We start from the raw sequence: 24005 nt of genomic DNA on the forward strand, positions 1-24005 counted from the left end.
GAGTACTGAGGCTATTGCAGCAATGCTGTTGCCACGGGGGATGCCAACCCATCACGTCCTGTACACCCTCCCTTTCTGCATCATCGGTCCCCTGTCTCCCCTCCCATCTCCATGGAAGACTGCGCTGGCAGTTCCTGGGCATCGCTGGCAGCCCATTGCCCTCTCCTCTGAGTTCTGGCATTGCCTAGCCTTGGAGTGGCCATAAGACTTCCTCCACCTGCTCAGCAGTTGGCACTATGATGGCCAGTTTAATATCTATCAGTGTGAAGTCCATCTACATGGTGGGGGGTTACAGAGAGAGAGAGAGAGAGAGAGAGATGGATGGATGGAAGGATTGATGAATGGATGGATGGACAGACAATGTCTGGATTGGAAAATTGCTGCCACGCTGATTTTCAGCAAAATCTGTTTAGAAACATAGAAAAACTACAGCACAATACAGGCCCTTTGGCCCACAAAGTTGTGTCGAACACGTCCCAACCTTAGAGATTACTAGGCTATAGAAACATAGAAAACCACATAGGAACATAGTAGAACAAACACCGAAAAACCTAGAATCCTACAGTGCAGAAGGAGGCCAATCGGCCCATCGAGTCTTCAGCAATCACACTCCCACCCAGGCCATAACGCCACAATCGTATGCATTTGCCTTGGCTAGTTTCACTGACACTATGGAGCAATTTAGTCTGGCCAACCCACCTAACCCGCACATCTTTGGACAGTGGGAGAAACTGGGGCACCTGAAGGAAACTCACGCAGATACAGGGTAAACATGCAACCTCCACACAGAGAGTTACCCAAGTTGTGAATTGAACCAGTGTCCCTGGTGCTGTGAACAGCAATGCCACTTTGACGCCCGAGTCAATACAGATCCGCAGTGTTAACGGGGGAAATTTGACAATGGTAATACCATTAATGTAGAACATATACATAGCAACAGTCATAAAACACACAAATGGTTTAAGATAACAGGAAAGTCCACTCACATCGCTGGATATTGACAAAGAAAAGAAGTACAATTTAATTTACTATTCTTGCCATAACATCATCCTATAAAAACAATGGCAACACAGTTAAAACCTATATTTTTGTTCCTATATTTAGGAACAGTACAAATAGCTTGATGTGCTTTTTTAGACTACAATACTATGTAGAGATACAGACACGGTTAATTGAAAAAAACAGCACCATCGAATGGGACTCTCTTGGGATGCACTCAACCATGGTGTGGTGTATGCAGATTTCAGAGTATAAATTTGCTGCAATGTGAATCATCCTTTTCCAATAAGACTTAACCCTGCCTCCATCACCCTAGTAATTTGAGGCATTCTTTGCAGAGTGAGATTCCTTTGTTGAAGATGCTTTGTGCTGTGCCTGAGAAAGGATGGACCTTCCCTGAACTGATGTGCAGGAAGAATGTGAGAGGGCTGCCCTCTCTCTCTAATGGATCCCCAATGTAGGAGGTGCACTTGACATACCCTGTAAGCCTTGCTGCTCAGATGAGGATCTCTGAGGAGCAGTCAGCTCACATCCTTTTCTTGGTACCAGAAAAATCAAATGGTGAATATTTTCCTCGAAATTCTTACTTACATCTTACTTAGACACACAGGTCCAGGAAGGAGACCATACCACTTAAACAGAGAATGGTTCATAGAATAAGTAATTGGCTTGTAAGCCCTAGTCTACAGTAAAGGTGGCTGCAAAATAATCTGAACAAGATATCTAACAGGTTCAAAGGATTTGATGGCTTGAATGTGGAGAAGCTGTTCTTTTCCTGGTGGACAAAATCAAGAACAACTGGACGAAAGACATACTGGTTAGGTGCACTGGCCATGCTAAATTCTTCCTCAGTGTACCCCAACAGGCGCTGGAGTGTGGTGACTAGGGGATTTTCACAGTCACTTCATTGCAGTGTTAATGTAAGCCGACTTGTGACACTAATAAAAATAAAAGTAAAAATGTTAAAATTAGAGCTAAACTATTTGGGGGCAAGCACAAATCTGGAAAACGCCTCATGAACCAAAATGCTGGGATAACTGGAGCGTTCAAGACCTAGACTGATTAACTTTTGTTAGGCAAGGGTATCGAGGAATATGGGAGTTCAGTCCATGATGTGGCTGAATTGGGGATCAGACTCAAGGAGTTGAAGAATGTTTCCTGCTCTCATGACCAGTGATTTTGCCTCCAAGGGCAAACAGCAGTATATGGTGACTGGAACCCAACACAGTGCTGCATATAAACAGACAGAAGTTAATGTGCAGTGATCTGGAACTTTATAATGGTTCTGCTTACGGAGGAAGAGGGTTTAAGTCAATTAACCAAAGAGCAGACAGACTGCATCAGGGTCTCAAAGAGTCACATCAATGCAGTTCAAAAGCTGACTGATATCAGGGGCTGGGAATCTTCATTCTCCTTGCTGGAGAGGTTTGCAATACTTGCACTGGATCCAGACCCGATACATGGTCAGCTGCTTCCCACGATTGACCTGCAGGCGTCGATCCACGAGGTTCTGGACTTTCTCCAGGCTGGCAGACGTGAAAAGCTCATCTAGTTCACCTGGAGAGAAGACATTTCAAGAGGTGAAGTGAGTTTTGGCATTTGCAGCCCTGCAATGCTTGCATCAAGTACCAGCCACTGGCCCGTTCTTAGTAATTTTATAAATGGTACCCAAGAGATTTATTGCAGAAATTATTCTGGATCATTGTGCCTGCGCTAGAATATTCTAACACCAATTCGTGGCCTGCTCTCTCATTGCCGATTGTATCCAAATATTTACTCATTTTTCCCTTAAAAGAAATGATCTCTCCCTCAACCACTCCCTCAGGAAAGGCTTCCCTCTGTTAAAAGACTTTTGTTGAACTTCTTTCCTTGCTCTCTTAAAGATAACTGTAGATTAAATGACTCCTGGTTACTGACTCCCTAACATGATTTAGATTGGGCTGGGAGGTTTTGGGGTGGGGGGGGGGGGGCAGGGGGGTGTGGAGAGAGGGGTCAGGCTGAGCCAGAAGGGGTTGGGTCAGACTGGGGTCATGTGGGGGATATGTTTGGTGGGGTGCAGGTTGTGCGCATGTGGGGTTTCCCACATGACGTTGGGTCTGGGCATTTAGATAGTTACTCTGGAGTTAGAAGGGATTCTTTTTCCTTCTAACTCTTTAAGTGTAACCATCATGGTAAAATTGGCAAAACCATCTGAAGTTAGTGATTTAAAATTGTTTTGTTGGCTGGTTCCAGCCCAGCACCATTGTGCAGAGACAGTTAGCCCTTCTGGACAATTGCAGGGTAATCCCTGACATTGGACCATCTTAGGGGGAATCCCTGGCGCATCTGGGGCACCCCCCTAATCCAACACCAGGGAGCCATAAAGTGATAGATCTAAAATCATTGCTGTAGGGAAATGGCAGCAGCCAATTCACACACAGCAAGATTCCACAGAGATAAATGAATAATTAATCTGCTTGGTGATGTTGGTTGAGGGCTAAATAATAGCCAGGACATCAGGGAAGCATTTTAAATAATGCCATGGGTCCTTTTATTATCCACCTATCAGGACAGTTAGAACCTTAGCTTAATGTTTCATTTGAAAGCATGCATCTCTGACAATGCAGCACCCTCTCGAGAGTGCACTGAAATCTCAGCCTAAATGATGTGCTTACGTCTCTGGAGTGGAGCTTGAACTCATGACCTTCTGACTTAACAGCAGAAGTATACTGAGGGCTGGGATCTTGCCAAAGCAGTGACCTATACTGCTAATTGCATTTTAAATAGTCTTCTTAGCAGTATCGAGGTTGATGCGAGTGTGATTTAATGGAGTGTTCAAAAGAGGCTCTACATCTGTTAAGAGGAGCACTAAATAAATCATGATAAAAAGGATGGGGTCAGTCCTGGGCAAATGGCCCAAGCATATGCTCTGAAAGGTATCAGCCATTCCAGGCAAACTCAAAGTTTAGGTTCCAGCAGAAGTTGGCTCCCCAGTTTCTTCACCATTGGGAGATCGGGATCACGTATCATAGCTGTGCGAAACCAACAGGATAGGCGCTTGCTGTACTCATTCCAAAATGACAGCACTGGCCACATTAAGAGGTCAGGCCAATAAAACAGGATCTTTGCACATAAAATCTGAAATCGGGGATCACTACGCACAGCAGGAACTGCGAATCAAATTCTAATGCAGCAATTCCGCCAAACTCCCACATCCTTGACAAAAGTGGAAGTTAAACTGTGCATAGTGTGTGATTACCTGGTGTGAAGAAATAAACTCTAGTCCCATCTCCTCGAACGTAGAAATTTTCAGATAGACAGCGACCTAAAACGACAACTTATATTCATAAAAATGCCTTCAAGGTCATAAAACACCCCACACCACTTCATGGGAGCATTGGAAAACAAAACCATACTGAGCCATACAAGGAAATATTATGTCAAACGACAAAAAAATTGTTCAAAGAGAGGGGCTTTAAGGATCGTTTAGCAAAGAGATGCTGAGAGTCAGGGGGGTGTAGACAGGATAATTCAGAACTTGGGGCTGGGCAACAAGGCAGGGCTACCAATGGTGGTGCAATTAGAATCAGGAATGCAGATATCTTGGAGGGTTTTGGGGCTGGAGGAGATTACAGAAACAGGAAGAGACAAAACCATGAAAGGATTTGAAAACAAGACTTTTAAAAATCAAACCACTGTTTGACTTAGAGCCAGTGAAGTTGCAAGATAATGGGGTGCCAGGGGAGCAGGACCTGATGCGAGTCAAGGCATGGGCAGCAGGGTTCTGGATGACCTCAAGTTTACAGATGGTAAAATGTTGGAGAGCAGCTAGAGGTGTGTTGGAATGGTCACATCTAGAGGTTACCAGCAGCATATAAGCTGAGAGAGAGGCAGAGATGGACAATGTTACAGAGGTGGAAATGGGCGGTCTCAGTAACATCACAATTGAGGTTGGAAGCCCATCTTGGGATCAGACGGAACTCAAACCTATGAATGTACTGGTTCAATCTCAGATGACTTGATCTGCCTGAGGAGAGGCTGAAGTCGGTGGTTAGGGAACAGAATGAAGAATGGGATCTGAAAGCAATGGCTTCAGCTCTGCCAATATTTAATTAGGGGATATTTCTGCTCATCCAGTTGAATAGGTGGTCTGATCATTTAACAACAGTGGAGTATTCAAGGGAGGTGATGGTGAGGTAAGGCTGGGTGGCAGCAGCGAAAACTAATACTGTAACTTGGGTGATGTTGCCGAGGGCGCATGGTAAGACTCGGTAACAGTGCAGGAAGAGAGGTCATTATAAAAGTTTAAGTTTATTCATTAATGTCACAAGTAGGCTTTTTAAAATTGTATTTATTAATGTCACAAGTAGGCTTATACTAACACTACAATGAAGTTACTGTGAAAATCCCTGACAACTGTTCAAGTACACTGAGGGAGAATTTAGCATGGCCAATGCACCTAACTAGCGCGTCTTTCGGACTGTGGGAGGAAACCAGAGCACCCAGAGGAAACCCACACAGACATGGGAAGAATGTGCAAACTCCATATAGACAGTGACCCAAGCCAGGAAGCGAATCCAGGTCCCTGGGCTTAATACATTTGTGGTAAATGTCACAGTCATCACAATTTTCCAATATATCACAAACTCAGTTCATTTCAAACTCTTGTGTAATCACTTAGGCAAATACAGTGTAAGAATTATATTAAATTTGCGATTTCAATACAAGCTTGAAGTTTTAGCAGATCATGCTCCACTATCAGTTAATAAGGGCTGGGGTGGAAATTAGCCCAGAGTCCTTACCTTTCTTAAATCGAAGCTGTGCCATGTCGTAACGCCCATAGTCCCTGAACAGAATCATCCCTCCTGGTTTCAGAAGTTGACTCAACCTCTTAATAACAGCCTGCATTCTGCAGAGAGACGTAAAAACAGAATGGGCACAAGGGCAGACAGAGGAACAGGACAGAGAGAGTACATGAGAAAAAAGGGAGAGGGGAAGGGAAAGACAGACTAACAGGAAAACAAATGAGAGCGAGAGAAAGGCAAAGCGAATAGGAGAAATTGTATCAGATTTGAAATGAATATTTGACCTAGCATTCATTGTTCTCCAAGGAAGAGAATTCCAAATATTGACGACCCTCTGAGAAGAAATTCCTCCTCATCTGTTTTAAGTGGAAGACTCATTTTTAAACTGTGTTTTGCCCCCGTCATTTAACTTAGTCATAAGAGTCACACAGTGCAGAAGAAGCCCTTTAGCCCAGTCGTCTGCATTGACAATATCTACCACCAATATTTACCACTGGCACTAATCCCGTTTTCCTGCACTTGTCCCATATCCTTGAATGTTTTGACATTTCAACCGCTCGTCCAAATATTTTTTAAAGGCGGTAAGATTTCCAGCATCCACTACCTTTTCAGGCAGTGCATTCCAGATTCCTACAACCTTCTGAGGGAAAAAGTTTGTTCTCAAATCCCCTCTGAAACTCCTGCCCCTAACACTAAAACTATGCCCCCATGTGATTAGCCCCTCATGAGAGAGGAACAGCTGCTCCCTATTTACCCTGTCCATAACCCTCACTACCTTATACACCTCAATCATGGTTCCCCTGAAACATCTCTGCTCTAAAGAAAATAATCAAAATCTATTTAGTCTCTCCTTACAGCTTAAATGCTCCATCCCAGCAACATCCTGGTGAACTTTGTATGTCTTCTTTGTACTCTTTGTATCCTATTCACAACTTGTTTTCCTACCTATCTTTGTATCATCAGCAAATCTTGCTACAATACATTCCATTCCTTCACCCAAGTCATTAACATAGATGGTTACTAGGTCCTCCATATCATTCCCCACGACGCTCCACTGCTTACAGTTTGCCAATCTGCAAAAATGACCTATTTATCTCAATTCCCTTTCCTAGCTTTGTATTATCAGCAAATTTGGATACAATATACCAGGTCCCTTCATTAAATCAGACTGTAAATAGTTGAGGTACTAGCACTGATTCCTATGGTACTCTACTAGTTACAGTTTGCCAATCTGAAGATGACCCTGAGTCTTTGTTTTCTGTCAGTTAGCTGATTCCCTATCAATGCTAATATATCACCCAAATACCATAAGCAGCCTGCAGCCCCGGAGGGTAGGGTGGGGTGGGGTGGGCCACACACGATCCATCTGGGTGCTGAGTGCAGCCCGTGATTCAGTTTGTTGATCTTTGCCCGTGTGCAGGGTTGCTACGTTCCACTGACTTTCATCTGCATAGTTTTTCTTTCTTCCTAATATGACTGAACTAGAACAAAGAGAATGACAGCACAACAACAGGCCCTTTTTTTGACCCTCCAAGCCTACACCGACCATGCTGTCTGTGTGAAATAAAACCCCCTGCTCTTCCGGGGACCAAATCCCTCTAGTCCCATCCTATTCATGTATTTGTCCAGATGCCCCTTAAAAGTCATTACTGTATCTGCTTCCACTACCTCCCCTGGCAGCAAAATGTACACATTTAAAGCAAGGGCAAGGGATGAGGTGCATGCTGATTGCTCACAATTGTGAGAGCCATGCACTCCCTCTGAATCCAAAGTGTAATTTTTTTTTAACCATTTGAAGTTGATGATAGTTCTATGAATAATTGAGCATTTTCTATAACTCGTTATGGAATATTCAGCATGTATTAAATATATTTAATCCTATTCACAGGGTCATGGTTAGTCAACAAGCCCTACTTCAACCTTGTGGCCCACTGAGATGAAGCAGGGCCTTTCATGCAGCTCTCTCGCTAGCCGAGGTAGTCCATCACTGCCACAACCTCTTATTTTCTGCAATAAACATTAATGCCTTTTGGAAATCCAAATACACTACATCTACTGGTTCCCCCTTATTCACCCTGCTTGTTATATTTACAAAGAATTATAATCATTTTGTCAAACTTGATTTTCCTTTCATAAACCCACACTGACTCTGCATGATTGTATCATGACTTTGTAAATGTCCTGCTGCTACTGCCTTAATAATGGATTCTCACATTTTCCCAATGACGGATGTTAGGCTAACTGGCTTATAATTTCCTGCTAAAATTTTCTCTGCCTTCCTCTGAACAAAGAGTAGATATAAATGGAGCATTTTCTATCTGTCAAGATGCAATGAATGGTAAGCCACAGGGATCAGTGCTGTGACCTCAACTATTTACAACTAAATTACTTGGATGAAGATATAATTGTTAAATTTTCTGATGACGCAAAGATAGGTAGGAAAGCAAGGTGTAAAAGGGGACATAAGGAAGCTATATATGATTAAATGAGTGGGTAAAGATCTGACAAATGGGGAATAATGTGGGAAAATGTGAAATTGCCCATTTTGGCAGGAAGAATGAAAAAAGCAAATTATCTGAATGGTGAGCATTGCAGCACTCAGGTGTAGAGGGATCTGGGTGCCTTAGTGCATGAATCATAAAAGGTTAGTATGCAGGTACAGCAAAATAATTAGAAATGCTAAGAGAATGTCATTGTTTATTGTGAGGGGAATTGAGTACAAAAGTAGAGAGGTTATGTTTCAGTTATGCAGGGTATTGGCAAGACCACACTGTATTACGATGTATAGTTTTGGTCTCCTTATTTAACCAAGGATGTAAACGCACTGGAAGCAGTTCCGAAAAGATTTACAAGACTAACATCTGGAATGGGAGGGCTGTCTTAGGAAGAAGGGCTGTATCACTGGAGTTTAGAAGAGTAAGGGGTGATTTGATTGAAACAGATCAGATCCTAAGGGGAATCTTGACAGGACGGATATAGAAAGGATGTTTCCTCTTGAAACTAGAACTAGGGTTCACTGTTTTGAAACAAGGGGTCAGCCATTTCAGACAGAGATGATAATTTTTTTCTCTGAGGATTGACAGTCTTTGGAATTCATTCCTCAAAGACAATTTTTTTTTTAAAAAGGCCTGCAGTTTAAACGACTTCTGTCATGGTAATCTCTCAACTATATCCAATCTCCATCCCCACTTACCAGCAGGACGTACCCAGATAACTTACCCTCCTCCACCAGGTCACATGAAATCTGAGACATTAAAATGGGGTTACATCAAGTTAGGTAGATTGGCCATGCTAAATTACCCCTTATGGCCAAAATGAGTAGGTTAGGTGGATTGGCCATGATCAAAATATGGGTAATGGGGATAAGGCAGAGGATTGGGCTTAGGCAGGTGGCTGAGAGGCCTACTCCTGCCCTTAATTTATATGTTTGTATGTTCTTTCTTAAACAGTATGTTAACGTGCAGCTTTCCAATCCGCTGGGACCTGTCTAGAATCTAGGGAATTTTAGGCGAATACAGCCAATACCATTCACTATCCTTGCAGCCACTCCTAGGACGTCCATTTGGCTAAGAACATCAGATTTTCTTCCCCAAAATATATTTCTGAACCAAATAGGTTTTTAATGTCAATCCAGTAGTTCCACAGTCCTCATCACTGATACTGTTTATTTCCGGTCATTCCACCAGCTGTTGTGAAAGAATTTTAAGCAACGTCTGCATAATTTGTTCTGATCTCTGGATTACTAGTACAGTAACATAACCACTACACTACCGGACTCAAACAGCCACTATATACAAGGTCTAGTACTGTATGCTAGACACCATCTAGGGCACGAGTACTGTACATAAACAAAGTACTTACTTATCTGGATGTATCGCTGATAGAACAAATATGAGAATGATGATGTCCAAGCTTTCATTTGGCATTGGGTATTTGGCTTGTGTGTCACATAGATCATGGACAAAAGCAAGGCAGCGAGAAGGGTCATAACCAGGGTTTAACTACAAACAGAAGGATAGAGGTTGATAATGAGTTGTAGCCTGCAGCAGGACAACAGAACTCAGACTAACGGTTCAGCTGCTCACCTGAGGTTTGTTAACAGACACGGAGAATAGAAGAGAAATATTGTCAAACAGATCTAAAGATTTAATTCAGCACAGAATGAAATACTTGGGGATTAGGATAATAGTGTAATAGAGGACAGTGATATGAAACTGTCAATAATAGTTAAGCTGCGCATTCTGTTTTCACTGACAGGAAGGTTGGCCAGCAGAGGACAAGAGATTAAAGTGAGATGAGGAGAAATTACTTGATGGAAGTTACGATGAAAATGTGATGAAAAGTTCAATTCATTTTCAAAAGGTAATTGGATGAATACTTGAAAATTAAAGATTTGTACATTATGAGCAATGCACCTTTTTTTAGTAGTGCGTGGACCCTTTAAATGCTCTTGTATTGTAATAAAGAGCCTGACTTGTCAGAGCCCCTCCAGTGGTCAAACAACCCATCAAGTTTGCACTGAATCTCTGACAGATTATCTTATCCAGGCCCTCTCGCTGCCCTATCCCTGTAAGCTCACACATTTATTATGGCTAATTCATATAAACTACACATCTTGGACCGCTAAGGGGCAATTTACCACAGACAATCCACCTAGTCTGCACATCTTTGGACAGAGACACGAAACCGGAGCACCCAAAGGAAACCCGTGAACACTGACTTTGAAGGAATAGCAAGGGAGCTGGCACAGACACAATTGCTGAATGGTCTCTTCTGAAACTGTGCAAGTTCCAAGCTTTCAAATCATCTCATTTGGCAGGACATGAAACACCAGCAGATGCATTCTTTAGTTTCACCTCTTCTTATAGGTGCCTTCCTCTCTCTGATTCCTCAACTCTATTGATTTGGAGCTGATGTTTTGTTCAGATTGCTTAAAATAAGGCTGTATGTGGTCTTACTAAATGTTAATGCTGGAAAGTAGAGCCAGAAAGTTCCCTGTATGTGTCTGATTTCTGCTCACTGTGAAAGTTCCCCAAATCTAATCCATTGAGAACCAATATCCAACCCCCAGCCAGAGGGACCAAGAGAGTCAGAGAGCCAGGAAGGTGAATGGGGGCACACTCTGGTGCTGAGCTCCAGTCCTGGTTCTAGAATGACCAGTAACTGTGCCAATGTGAGAAAGATGCCTTGCTAACAGCCTTGCCAATATTAATTTGTGTGGGGACTGTAAGTGTTGCTTCCTTTCTGGAGGAGAGGCTTTGTCAGCACAGGCAGTCCTCTGGAATGTCACCCAGGGCCTCTGCAGCTCCAAAAGTCTAGATCAGTTAGGGATCCTGCTCATGATACAGTGACGCTTGTGAGGAACTGCAGGTAAGGTCAGCAATGATGTTCTAAGTGGCCAAATAGCCTGCTCATACTCAGCTGTGAATTACTATTTGAACAATACCTTTGTTGTTACCAAGTCTGAGGATTGAATCTGCTACCTTACTGGTTTCAAAGATCATGTTAAACTCAAAATATTAACTCTGTTTCTCTCTCCAGGTACTGCCAGTTGTCCCAGCGCTCTGCAAAATTTGCAGGTGATACAACATTTGAAAGCAACGTGAATTACGTGAGGAAGATGGTGCAGAACCAGAAAAGAACATAGACAAGTTGTTGGAATGGGCAGACAGGTGGCAAATGGAAGTCAATACGGAGAAACGCAAAATGATTCATTTTGGATTGAAGAAGTAATAAAAAGTACAAGGAGCAGAAGGACATAGGTGTATATGTGCATCAGTTACTGAAGGTGGCTGAGAGAGTGGCCAATAAAACATACAGCGTTCTGGGCTTCGCCATCTGGGGCACCGAATGCAAAAGCAAGCAGGTAATGCTGAACCTATGTAAAATGCTAGTTCGACCTCAAACTAAGTTCTGGGCATGGCATTTTAGGAAGGATATGAAGGCACTGGGCAGGAAACATTCATGAGGACTGTTCCAGCAACGAGAAACTTAGAAAGGTAGATTGGAGAAGTTGGGACTGTTTTCTTTGGAAAAGAGAAGTTTGTGAGGAAAATTGATAGAGGTGTTCAAAATCTTTAGGATTTTGGGCCAAGTAGATGGGGGTGAAATTTTTCCCATTGGTAAAAGGATCAATAATGAGAGGGCACAGATGTAAAGTCGTTGGCAAAAGAGATAAAATTGATATGAGAAAAAGCATGGGGAGTGGTTGGGGTCTGGAATGCGCTGCCTGAGAATGCGACGGAGGCAGGTTCAATCAAAGCATTTGGTAGATTGTCATCTGAGCAACAAAAACTAAAAAAGGAAGAATCTCTTCTCAACCTTCTGTTATTCAATTAATAAGATCTGCAACATAAAGTGGTGTGACCATAACAGTATCATTGATTGCTGTAAAAACCCATCTGGCTCCCTAATGTCCTTTAGAGATTGAAATTTTTTTTATTCATTCATGCAACATGGGCATCATTAGTTAACCAACATTTATTGCCCATCCCTAGTTGCCTGTAAGGTGGTGATGGTGAACTGCTTGCTTGCATCGCTGCAATCCTTGTTCTGTGGGTTGACCCACAATGTCATTAGGGAGGGAATTCCAGGATTTTGAACCAGCAATTGCGAAGGAACGGCATATATTTCCAAGTCAGGATGGTGAGTGGCTTGCTGGTGGTGGTATTCCCATTTATCTGCTGCCCTTGTCCTTCAAGATGGAAGTGCCGTGGGTTTGGAAGGCACTGTCTAAGGACCTTTGGTGAATTGCTGCAGTGCATTTTGTAGATAGTACACACTGCTGCTACTGAGCGTCGGTGGTGGAAGGACCGAATATTTGTAGATAAGGTGCCAACCAAGCAGGCTGCTCTATCGTGGATGGTGTCAAGCTTCTTGAATGTTGTTGGAGCTGCACCCATCCATGCAAGTGGGGAGTATTCCATCACACTCCTGATTTGTGCCTTGTAGATGGTGGATAGGTTCTGGGGAGTCAGGGGGTGAGTTACTTGCCGCAGTATTCCTAGCTTCTAACCTGCTTTTGTAGTCAGTGTTTCTGTGGTGAGTTCAGTTGAGTTTCTGGTCAATGGTAACCCCAAGGATATTGACAGTGGGGGATTCAGTGATGGTTACACCATTGAATGTCAAGGGGTGACAGTTAGAGTGTCCCTCATTGGTGAGGGCCATTGCCTGACATTTGTGTGGGGCGCAAATGTTATTTGCCACTTGTCAGCCCAAGCCTGGATACTGTCCCGATCTTGTTGCATTTGAACATGGACTGCTTCAGAATCTGAGGAGTCGTGGATAGTGCTGAATATTGTGTAGTCATCAGCGAATATTCCCATTTCTGGCCTTATGATGGGGGGGGCGGGGGGGGGAAGGGCGCACGGAAAGAGAGGTCATTGATGAAACAGCTGAAGATTGTTGGGCCTAGGGCACTAGTCTGAGGGACTCCTGCAGAGATATTCCACAGCTGAGATGACTGACCCTCCACAGGACAACCATCTTCCTATGTGCCAGGTATGATTCCAATGGAGAATTTGCTGCTGATACCCATTGATTCCAGTTTCGCTGGAATGGTGATGCTTGCCTGATGAAAGAGCAATGCTCTAAAAACTTGCGATTCCAAATAAACCTGTTGGACTTTAACTGGGTGTTATGAGGCTTCTTACAAGAGCAATTAGGGAAACAAATGCTGGTCTTGGCAGTGATGCCCACATCCCATGAAAAGAATTTTTAAAATTGTATAAACTGCTTAGCCTGCTCCTCAGACCCAGCACTCTGTTGTAAAGATTCCTGGATTACTGACACCAGAATCTGTTTGCAATGCAAATCCCTTCAGGATAGCTCTGTTCCAGCTGCTCTGTCAGGCCACAACCCTGTGCTTATGAACTGACTCTTAACACAAGGTCAGCATAAGAGCATCAAGGGTGAGACGAAAGTTTAAGCAGGATAACTTCCTATACCCCACTGCTGTTCTGAGAAGATAGCAAATGCATTTCCATGAAAACAGAGAAAACTTAGCACACAGGAGATCAGACAAAAGCTATGCATCTATGCAGGTTTAAAGAGAATTATCCAGCCCAACCCCATTTTCCAGTTCTTGGTCTACAGCCTTCTAACACACATCCTTTGTTTAAAAAAAATTAGATTACGGTTTGTGCCCTTATATCATCAAGGTACCCCAGCATCTTCTAGGGTCTGAAAAGATTATCTTTAACTCTCCTCAAATCCTTCTGTCAACCATCTGAAACTCACCACCCCTGGTTACTGAATTCCCTGCTAAGGGGAAGAAATCCTACTTATTCACTCTCAATTTTATATCCATTGCTTGATTCTCCCCTCAAACCTCTCTGTTCCAAAAAAAAAACGATGCTAAACTATCCAGTCATTCCCCATGGCTAAAAATTCTCATTTCCTGGCAACATCTTCGTAAATCTCCTCTGTACCCACTCTAGTGTAATTACCTTAATGTTGTAATGTGGTGACCAGGACGCTGTGTAATACTCCAGGTGTGGCCTGAATAGTATTTTAAACAGTCCTAGTATAATCTCATTGTCCTAATGCTTTGGCTAATAAAGGAAAATATCCTATATGGTTTCTTAATCACCTTATCTCCTTGTTATCTTCAAGAATCTGCAAACATGCACTCCAAGGTTGCTTTACACTTCTCAGCAACGCATCATTTATTGTGTATGCCACTGCCTTGTTTGCACTGTCCAAGTACATTACCTCACATCTCCAGACCTCCATTACCTCACTTCTCCAGACTAAATTTTCTGTTCACTGGACCAGTCTGATGATATTTTCCTGCATTTTCAACTACATGTCAATTCCAATATACTGTATTGTCACGTGAGTGCACCATGCAGTTTACAGCTTCAGCGATATCATTGGGTAGTGGAACTAAGCTGTGGCAGTCACTTGATACAGATTTTCTTTTCTTTGGGCTTTCAGTTTCATTTTGTAGCAGTTTAACAGCAACTAAGAAGCAGCCTCTCTCTCTCCCTGGTCTTCTTTTTGTTTGGTTCTGAAACTACTATCAGTTAGCTAAAGGAGAGGCTTATTACCTTCCTGTCTTAAAGAAGCTATGTTTTGGGAAAGAGATTCAACTACCAACCTCTTCTGAGTTTCTTCGCAAAGGATTTTCAGCATTCAATCCAGGTCGGCATTAACCTATGCTGTATTGTGTTTATTTGGAGGATTGTGCATACTGGATGTTGGCTTTTGATTGGAACACATTAGAGATATTCCTTAAGAATTATTTTGTGGTTGTGTTTCTTGTTTTACTATACATGTCAGCAATATTCTTAATTAAACTTTGTTTTTGATAATAAGCTCCTGTGGGTTAAGTGAATCGCACCTGGAGTGAAACCTCTCATGCTCGTCCTAGCCAAATTCAGTGTAAAACGTTACAGATCAGGCGTGCTTCATAGAACACCTTGAAGCATCGACCTGGCTCGTAACAGTATGCAGTAGACACTTGGGATTTACACTATAGGAGTGTTACTGATAAAACACAAACGAGCAGATTGATTGAGCTACAGGAAGAGGCACATTCACAGGCAAAAGCAAGAGCACAGTTGCAACTTTTCTCACCTTGACGAGTTCCACAGCAGCAGAAGAAAAATCACAGCAGTAAACAAATAGTCCTGGGTCACTGCAAGAGTACAAGAGGAGAGTTATTGACAGCACCATCAGTAACCGGAGCAGCTTTCTCCAGCTGCTCAGAGACAAACACTCCTACATGACAAAAGCTATAGTCTGTTCCTGTTACAGAAGAAGAACTGAAAACACTGAATCTGGAGCACTAATTAACAGATTAAGCTGACATCAGAAACCAGTTGTGTGCACAGTTCCATCGAATCTCGACAGTGCAGGAGGCGGCCATTTGGCCTATTAAGTGTGCACCAACTCTCCAAAAAATCATCCCACCCAGGTCCTCCCCTCTGCCCTGTCCTCGTAACTCTGTGCACCTGCCACGGCTAATCCCTCTAACCTATACAAATTTAGAAACTAAGGGACAATTTGGCATGGCCAATCCACCTAACCCATAATCTTTCGTTCTTTTGGGTCGGTCGAACCAAGCAAACAAACTTAAATTACATTCGGACAAAGAAAATGGGGGCAGCACCCCAAAAGGAGGGGGAACGGCCCGAACAGAAACAAGAAGTACAAAGGAAACTTAAGACACGTCAAATCAAAATGTGATTGTCGGGGTCTATAACGCACCTCAGCCCCTGCGGTGCCCAACGGGCATGGAAAGCCTCGACAGTGCCCGCGGACACCGCGTGCCCCATACATCTTTCAGACTGTGGGAGGAAACCAGAACACTCGGAGGAAACTCAGGCAGACACGGGAGAACGTGCAAATTCCTCACAGACAGTGACCCGGAATCAAACTCAGGTCCCTGGTGATGTGAGGCAGCCACGCTAACGACTGTGCCACCAACAGTAATCTGCAGTTAGTCCTAACTCGAGTTCAGCAGATAACTGAAGGCAAGTGAAAGTGTCCTGATTGTTCTTCAGTGCTTCCTGTTGGCGTACACACCTCTGCTGATGTCAAGCGATAACAGAATCAGGCTTGGCTGTGGGGTTTTGTTTTCTTTCACTAAAGCATTGCCTAAATCGTGTCTATCACCTGAGAAGGAGCCTAGTCTGAGATTCTCACATTCTTCACCAGCTAACTTGTGGCTGGGGGAAGCCTGCAAGAATAGTTCTGATTTGTGCTAAATTAACGAGGAAAGGGGAGGTCTGTAACCATTTGCAGCCTGTTTATGATTACCCCAGACTCATTTCACTTGAATTCTCACAACCACCGAGTGGTGCACAGGGGACAAGTTCAGTGTGCCAACCAGTTCCCCCAAGGGTAAATTTTTTAATGACTTTAAATTTTGAACCTTTTGTGTTTAAAGTAGTAAATATCCCTCAATCTCGAAGGGTAGCAGACGTGATGTCTTTCCTTCCCCACCATTGACAGGCAAACACAGAGGACCAATGGCACACAAAGACTGTAGCTGGTGCCAATGACCACACACCAACAGAGACAGCATGACAAAAATACCATATGTAAGGATTTTCTGTAAGCTACAGGTTGCAGCATCCATGATTAGCACCAACTATTTACAAAAGATATCGTTCAGAAGTACAACTTCTGATGCACTCAATTTGAGAGTTACTGAGAAGTATGAAGTGGCATGCTGCAAGTTTTTGACTTGTATGGCACCACAAGGAAAAGTGTGATGTTAGATTGCTGGCTTAATGCAACATTAAAAGAAAACCCTAGATATATTCAAACGTGTTTCCAATATTTCTTCCTTTTTATTTTAGGGTTTCCAATACTTCAAAAAACAGCTTTCTCACCCAATGTCTCTCAGTTGTTATTTGGTAGGTGAACACTGGAGGGAGTATTCGGGCAGAACCCTCCATCACTCCAGGAGAATCGATGGTCTTTATGTGGTACTGCCTTATCTCCAATTCAGGACATTAGAACCAATGGATTGCTGCTGAAGTGGTGGTATCACTGTCCTTTAAACACTCAATCTACACACTGCAAGTTCATAAATGACCTATGATTGTTTTTTTGGTGATTTGTTATTGAGTAAAGGCTGAGAGGAACCCTATACTCTTTTGAATTGCACCACTCACCCGAGTAGGCAGAATTGCTGCTTAATGTCTCATCCAGCAGTGCAGCACTTCGCCTGTGCTATACTGAGGTGCCAGCTTGGATTACATGCTCAAGTCTACAAGAAGGCCTGAATCCACAATTTATTCTTTCATGGGACATGAGCATCGCTGGCTGGGCCAGCATTTGTTGCCCATCCCTAACTGTCCTTGAATTGAGTGGCTTGCTGGGCCACTTTAGAGGGCAGCTGAGAGTCAACTCCATTGCTGTGGTTCTGGAGCCACATGTAGGCCAGACCAGGTAAGGACGGCAGATTTCTTCACCAGTGAACCAGTCAGGTTTTTACAACAATTGATGATAGTTTCATGGTCACCATTACTGAGACTAGCTTAATATTCCAGGTTTTTATTAAATTCAAATGCCACCTGTTGGGATTTGAACCCGTGTCCTGGGTTACAGTCCAGTGACATTATCAGTGTGCCACTATCAAACCTGTGGCTTGGGCAACTTTATTGTATCAATTTGGCACTGAATTTGTCATTATGAATGAGCCCAACAGAGAGATATAATCTAATGCACACCTCAGTCAATGACGTGAATGATGAGGGAATAACTCTCCTTACTTGTTAGTCTGTAGAATGGGGAACACAGTATTTCCGACTCCACAGCCGACCTGGTGAAGAGAAAAAGAAATGTTTGATGCACGAAACGGAAGGGAATATCTCGAAGCTGCACAATGGATTTATTAAGGCAGTTCCAAATGAACACCATGTTAGGAATCATCTCAACTTTTTGCGTTTACACATTGCCTTTAACATAGAAAAATGCCCCAAAGCACCTAGAGCAGCAAGAGAAATAGAAGCTGGAGTAGGCATTCAGGTTGCCGAATCTGCTGTCATTCAGCAAGATCATAGAATTCCTACACTGCAGGAAGAGGCCATTCGGCCCATTGGGTCTGCACCAACAATCCCACCCAGACCCTAACTCCGCAATCCCACATATTTACCCCACTAATCCCTTTAACCTACACATCCTGGGACTTTAAGAGGCAATTTAACATGGCCAATGCACTTAACCTGCACATCTTTGGACTGTGGGAGGAAAGCAGAGTGTCCAGAGGAAACTCACACAGACACAGAGAGAATGTGCAAACTCCTTACAGTGATCCAAGCCAGGAATTGAACCCAGGCCCCTGGAGCTATGAGGCAGCTGTGCTAACCACTGCATCATTCTCATGGATGATTTCACCTTTCCACATTGTCCCCATGTCCCTTAATTCCATTAGTGTTTATAAATCTATCAATCTCCATCTTGAATATCTTCAATGACTCAACATCTCCAGCTCTCTATAGCAGGGAATTCCAAAGATTCACAACCTTTTGAGTGAAGAGTCAGAGATGGTTTTACTGAAACCTATTGGATCCCAAGGGGATTTGATAGAGTAGATACTTTCATGACAAGAGATCATAGCCTGAACTACTTACGCTCTGAACTTTTAAGTAAGACACGTGTTCTTAAAAAAAACAGGCATACAAGCCAAAGATGGCCAAGAATGTAATTTCTGAGAATATAATTCAGTAAGTTTCTGGAAAGATTTTGTGGATTATACTTAGTCCTGAGAGACCACAGAATGTGCTTTAAGAACTAGGAGCAGCAGTAGGCCATCTGGCCCCTTGAGCCTGTTCCACCATTTAATGAGATCTTTTCATGGACTCAGCTCCACTTACCCGCCCACTCACCATAATTCCTTTACAGTTTAAAAACGTATCTATCCTTGCCTTAGAAACATTCAATGAGGTAGCCTCAAATGCTTCACTGGGCAGGGAATTCACAGATTCACAACCCTTTGTGTGAAGAAGTTCCTCCTCAATTCAGACATCTGCTTCCCCTTATTTTGAGGCCATGCCCTCTAGTTCTAGTTTCACCTGCCAGTGGAAACAATTTCCCTGCTTCTATCTTATCTATTCCCTTCATAACCTTATATGTTTCTGTAAGATCTCCCCTCATTCTTCTGAATTCCAATGAGTATAGCCCCAGTCTACTCAGTCTCTTCTCATAAGCCAACCCATTCAACTCCGAAATCAACCGAGTGAATCTCCTCTGCATCTCCTCCAGTGCCAGTATATCCTTTCTCAACTAAGGAGACCAAAACTGTACACAGCACCTTATACAGCTGCAACATAATCTCGCTGTTTTTAAATTCCATCTCTCTAGCAATGAAGGACAAAATTTCATTTGCCTTGGTCAAAGGACCTTGACAGCACATTTACATTGTAGGAAGTTTTTCATGCCATCATGTTAACTGTGATGCATCAGCCACAAGAAATAATGAACTTATTCATTTCCTTCAGCCTAAAAACTGGTAGAAAAAGTTATATATTTGACAGAAGTACCCAGCCAGTAAACAAATCCAACCAATGAAGTTAGCACTAGATCCCAGCTAACTGACAGTTAAAAAAAAAATCCAACTTGGTCCTTTCAATAAGCTGAGTTTGATCCTGAGTTTGGCAAGGAAAGGAAGCTTATCTCGCTCTGACAATGTGTATGAGCTAGAACAGTTTTCCCTACTCCTCCTTTCCCTGAGACAAAAGAACTCAAGAAAGCAAAGCCTCTAGGTCTTTGAAACCAGACCGCAACAATATCTGCAACCCTCTTAACTGGTTTATGGAGTATTACATGCTGCTGCACAGACACCCACTAAATAATTAGGGTTAGTTAAATTGTCATACTTAACAAAAACCACCAAGAAAACCAATTGGGATTTGGAAAGAACATCTTTATGGAAAGAGAAATGAGAATGTGGAACTCGCTACCACGGGGAGGGAATGCCTGACAAGTGTTTGATAGAGGGAGAGGTGAATGGATGGTCACACCGATAGATTAAGATGAGGAAAGATAGGAGGAGGCTTAGAATCCCGACACTGCAGACGAGGCCACTTTGCCCATCAAGTCTACACCGACAACAAATCCACCTAGTCCCTAACCCCATAACCACACATTTACCCACTAACCTACACATCCCGAGTCACTAAGGGGCAATCTAGCATGGCCAATGCACCTAACCTACAAATCTTTGAATTATGGGAGGAAACCAGAGCACCGGGAGGAAGCCCATACAGGGAGAACATGCAAAGTCCACACAGTGACCCAAGCCGGAATCGAACCTCAGCTCCTGGAGCTGTGAAACAGCAGCGCTAACCGCTCTGCAACCCCAAAGATTTGAGTGGAGCATAAATACCAGCATGAGCCGGTTGGTGCAAATGGCCTGTTTCTGTGTCACAAAACATTGTGAAACATCCCACATTACCTCAAGGATACGGAATGTTGCAGAAGCTCCCAAGTAATCTGTATCCAACAGTTCTGTCTCACTCATCTGTGTGCGCGTCTGTGGCACACCCTCTGAAGACAAGTCCACAAGTCTGTTTGTTTCCTGACCATCCCGCACACTGTCAACATCAATTTGCAAATTATTCTGCTCCTGCGTACAAACAGCTGCCTTTTCATCACACATCTGGGGAAGGTGTGAACCATTTCCAGCAGTCCTGTCATGGCAGCCCTGGGGTTGAGCATGTCTATGGTCCGATGCTGCTGGAGCAGCCCTGGCTGTGTCCAACAACTGGGACTTACAATTGGGAACCAGCTCAGGGAACTCGGTGAAAAGCCAGTGACGATCTTTGAAAAATCTATTCTCGTGGATTTTGTAGAAGTCATTCCAGTAACTGTTGGCCTTGTCCTCATACTCCACTGTTTGGAAAGTAAGACAAATTTGAGAAGAATAGCAAAATAATAGTTACTACAGTCAAGAGTGACACAGCAGCACACGTTACCACACTGCTAACATACACAACTTGAGATTACAAGTGCTATGTTTTTAAACAACACTTGAAAGACATATCAATATCAAATTATAAAGTTGTTCAGACCGACAATGGATGTCTTGAAGAAATGAGGAGAATTCCACAGCTTTCATGTCCAAGGAAGGATGAGATTAATTGGGGAACAACCTGGTAGGTATTGATGAAACCACAATAGCTTAGGAAAAACACCGACTAGAGAAAAGTGAATAAAGAGAGAGAGAGAAATACAGACAGAGTGAAAGGCACAGAGAAGTCTTGGGGTAGAGGTGAGAAACCTACAAGCTCACAGCTGATTTCTGTATCTCTCCAGAATGGAACGCGAGGATCTGCGCCCTAATAGCATAACTTTTTCACTCTTGAGAATTAAAATTTCCTACAGGCATTGTATCCAATCGTCCACTCTACTTTATGTTCATTTCCTCGTTTTTTAGGAACTGCCTGCTTGTTAGTTGGGTGTATAAATCTCATTCAGGAAATCAAGTCACTGGTTTAGTTTCTTAACCAGGTTGAGTAGCGAGTTACAATTTGCACTTTGCCATGATCAGTTCCACAGTCTGCACCAGGTATTTCTCATGTGGTTTTGATGAAAACACAAAAGCTCTGGAGGAGCACTGATGCTGATAAAATAGGAAAAAATAAAGAGAGAAAAAGACAAACACAGTGAAAGATATAGACAGATGTCTTGGTACAGAACTGTACTGCACCGTGCTTGAGCAATATGGCATAATGAATGAGATACCAATAACTGGTATAAACATCTCAGCACGTACATATGCAGAGGTTAAAAAACAAACGTTAAAAATACCAATCACGCTTGGGACATATGTCTCTCGCAGGAGTTAAATTTTATGACAAATCTTCCCTTGATCAGCTGCTATCTTGTGGAAGGAAAGTGGCTCTGATTTACTCACCTTGTTTCTCTGAAGATACAACTTGGACACAGTTCTCTTCAACTTTTTTTCTGGCTGCAGCCTCCTGCTCTTCAGACCACTCCACGTTATCCCTGCGTGAGAGGAGAAAATAAAAGCTCAGCACCCCCATCTAACGGAGGAAACGTTAGCCTAAAGCTGAACTTATGAAAAAAAATCCAACTAATGTGTTTCAGGGAAAGGAGTCTGCCACCTTACGTGATCTACATGCGACTCCAGTCAACAATACATGGTTAGGACAGGTTGCATATTGACAGAAGTTTGATCATCTTGCTATCATTAACGGACAGTTAATTCAGCCTTCATTCCAATAAGCTAAACTAATGTGCGAATGGCATAAAAATGAAACTTTGGTTAGCTTTGCATGTTCAAGTTGCAAAAGCGGAAGATGGTGAACATTCGTTGGCTGTCAGGGGAAAGGATTAAAGCTGGTGGGCATCAGCGCGAGGTCCAGCTGCAGCCCTTGGAGAGCTGGAGGGGGAATTGACAGAGCTTCTGGAATGCATCGGAAAGGGATTCTCTCTCTCTCCGGCGTCTGCCTGCCGACCACGCTTATTCTCACCAGGCATTATGCTGAAAAACGCGGCCGGGGTCGGTCAGGTACCGATTCCCGAACTGCTGTCTCTTCGGACTGGAGTCTGTCCCCACGAGCGCAGCCATGTTGGAACCGTGAAGCACACCGGGACGGCGTAGGAGCTGGAGGTCCTCCGAGCCTGGCGGTGAAGCATGCCGGGACGGTGGAGGAGCTGGAGGTCTTCCCAGCTCCACTGCAGCGGAGAAAGCTGCAGGCTGGAATAGGGTCCGGCTGGCTGACTGACCATTGTGTCTCACCCCAACCTCGGTATCAATCCCTCAGATTGAGCAATAATTATCTCGTGAACAACTTTGTGCCTTTATAAAAAGCTGGAGGTGCTCCGTAGTTGGCGGTGACGCATGCCGGGATTGTGGAAGAGCTGGAGGTCCTCCGAAAGCGGGGGCCGTGACGCATGCCGGGATGTTGGAGGAGCTGCAGGTCCTCCCATCTCCGCTGCGGTGCAGTAAGTTTCGGGAGGCTGAGACTAGCTGGAGTAGGGCCCCAGCTGGCTGACAATTGTGTTTCACCTCCACCATCAGCCCAGTATCAAACCCTCAGATTTAGGACTGATTGTTTCCTGAACAAGTTAGTGCCTCTCTGTAAAAAAAAGTTCAGAATGGAGATAAAGGCCAGCCTTGTCAATGTAGTTTCTACATTCCCTGTATCAGAATTCCTGGGTTTTTACCTTGTGTCTGAAACAGACGGGTGAGTAGCGCCAGGTTCAATTCCAGCCTTGGGTCACTGCCTGTGTGGAGTTTGCACGTCCTCCCCGTGTCTGCGTGGGTTTCCTCCCACAGTCCAAAGATGTGCGGGTTAGGTGGATTGGTCATGTTAAATTGACCCTAGTGTTAGGGGGATTAGCCGGGTAAATGCGTGGGGTCACGGAAATAGAGCCCTGAGTGGTCAGTACAGACTTGATGGGCCGAATGGTCTCCTGTATGATGTGTTTTGACAGTCAGTTATCAAACACAGTCTCTCCAGCCACTGAGAGTGTGAACTGCTTTGGAACATTCTGAGGTAAGGAAGGGTGCTATATAAATGCAGATTCTGTCCTGTGTGTTCTGTGGGCAGTTGCTGACAAAGAATTCAGTTTCACGGGTGCCAGGTTCCCCCTTCTCAAGCTAGCTTGTACAGTGAATGGCAATGGGCTATCCAACTAGGTAGGGCACCACACTACAGGCCAACCCTACCTTCAATCCATAAGCAGGTACCACCCCACCCCAATGGCTGGGTGCCCTGCCCACATTACCGACACCTC

General features: G+C 43.7%; 1 protein-coding gene across 1 annotated transcript; it reads right to left on the reverse strand.

Annotated features, from left to right (window-relative positions):
* Positions 1-997: 997 nt before the first annotated feature.
* On the reverse strand, positions 998-22993 carry LOC145359179 (tRNA N(3)-cytidine methyltransferase METTL2-like). Its single transcript, XM_080213618.1, has 9 exons — positions 22736-22993; positions 22156-22247; positions 20695-21131; positions 18011-18060; positions 15363-15423; positions 9645-9784; positions 5781-5887; positions 4238-4303; positions 998-2556 (listed from the first exon to the last, which is right to left on the reverse strand). Exons 1-9 carry the CDS (start codon positions 22831-22833, stop codon positions 2405-2407), a joined length of 1203 nt encoding a protein of 400 aa, XP_080069744.1. The 5' UTR covers positions 22834-22993; the 3' UTR covers positions 998-2404.
* Between the last annotated feature and the right edge of the window lie 1012 nt (positions 22994-24005).

The sequence above is a fragment of the Carcharhinus amblyrhynchos genome, chromosome 27 (assembly GCF_965287045.1).
Source record: "Carcharhinus amblyrhynchos chromosome 27, sCarAmb.v2.hapA, whole genome shotgun sequence".
Classification (NCBI taxonomy): Eukaryota; Metazoa; Chordata; class Chondrichthyes; order Carcharhiniformes; family Carcharhinidae; genus Carcharhinus; species Carcharhinus amblyrhynchos.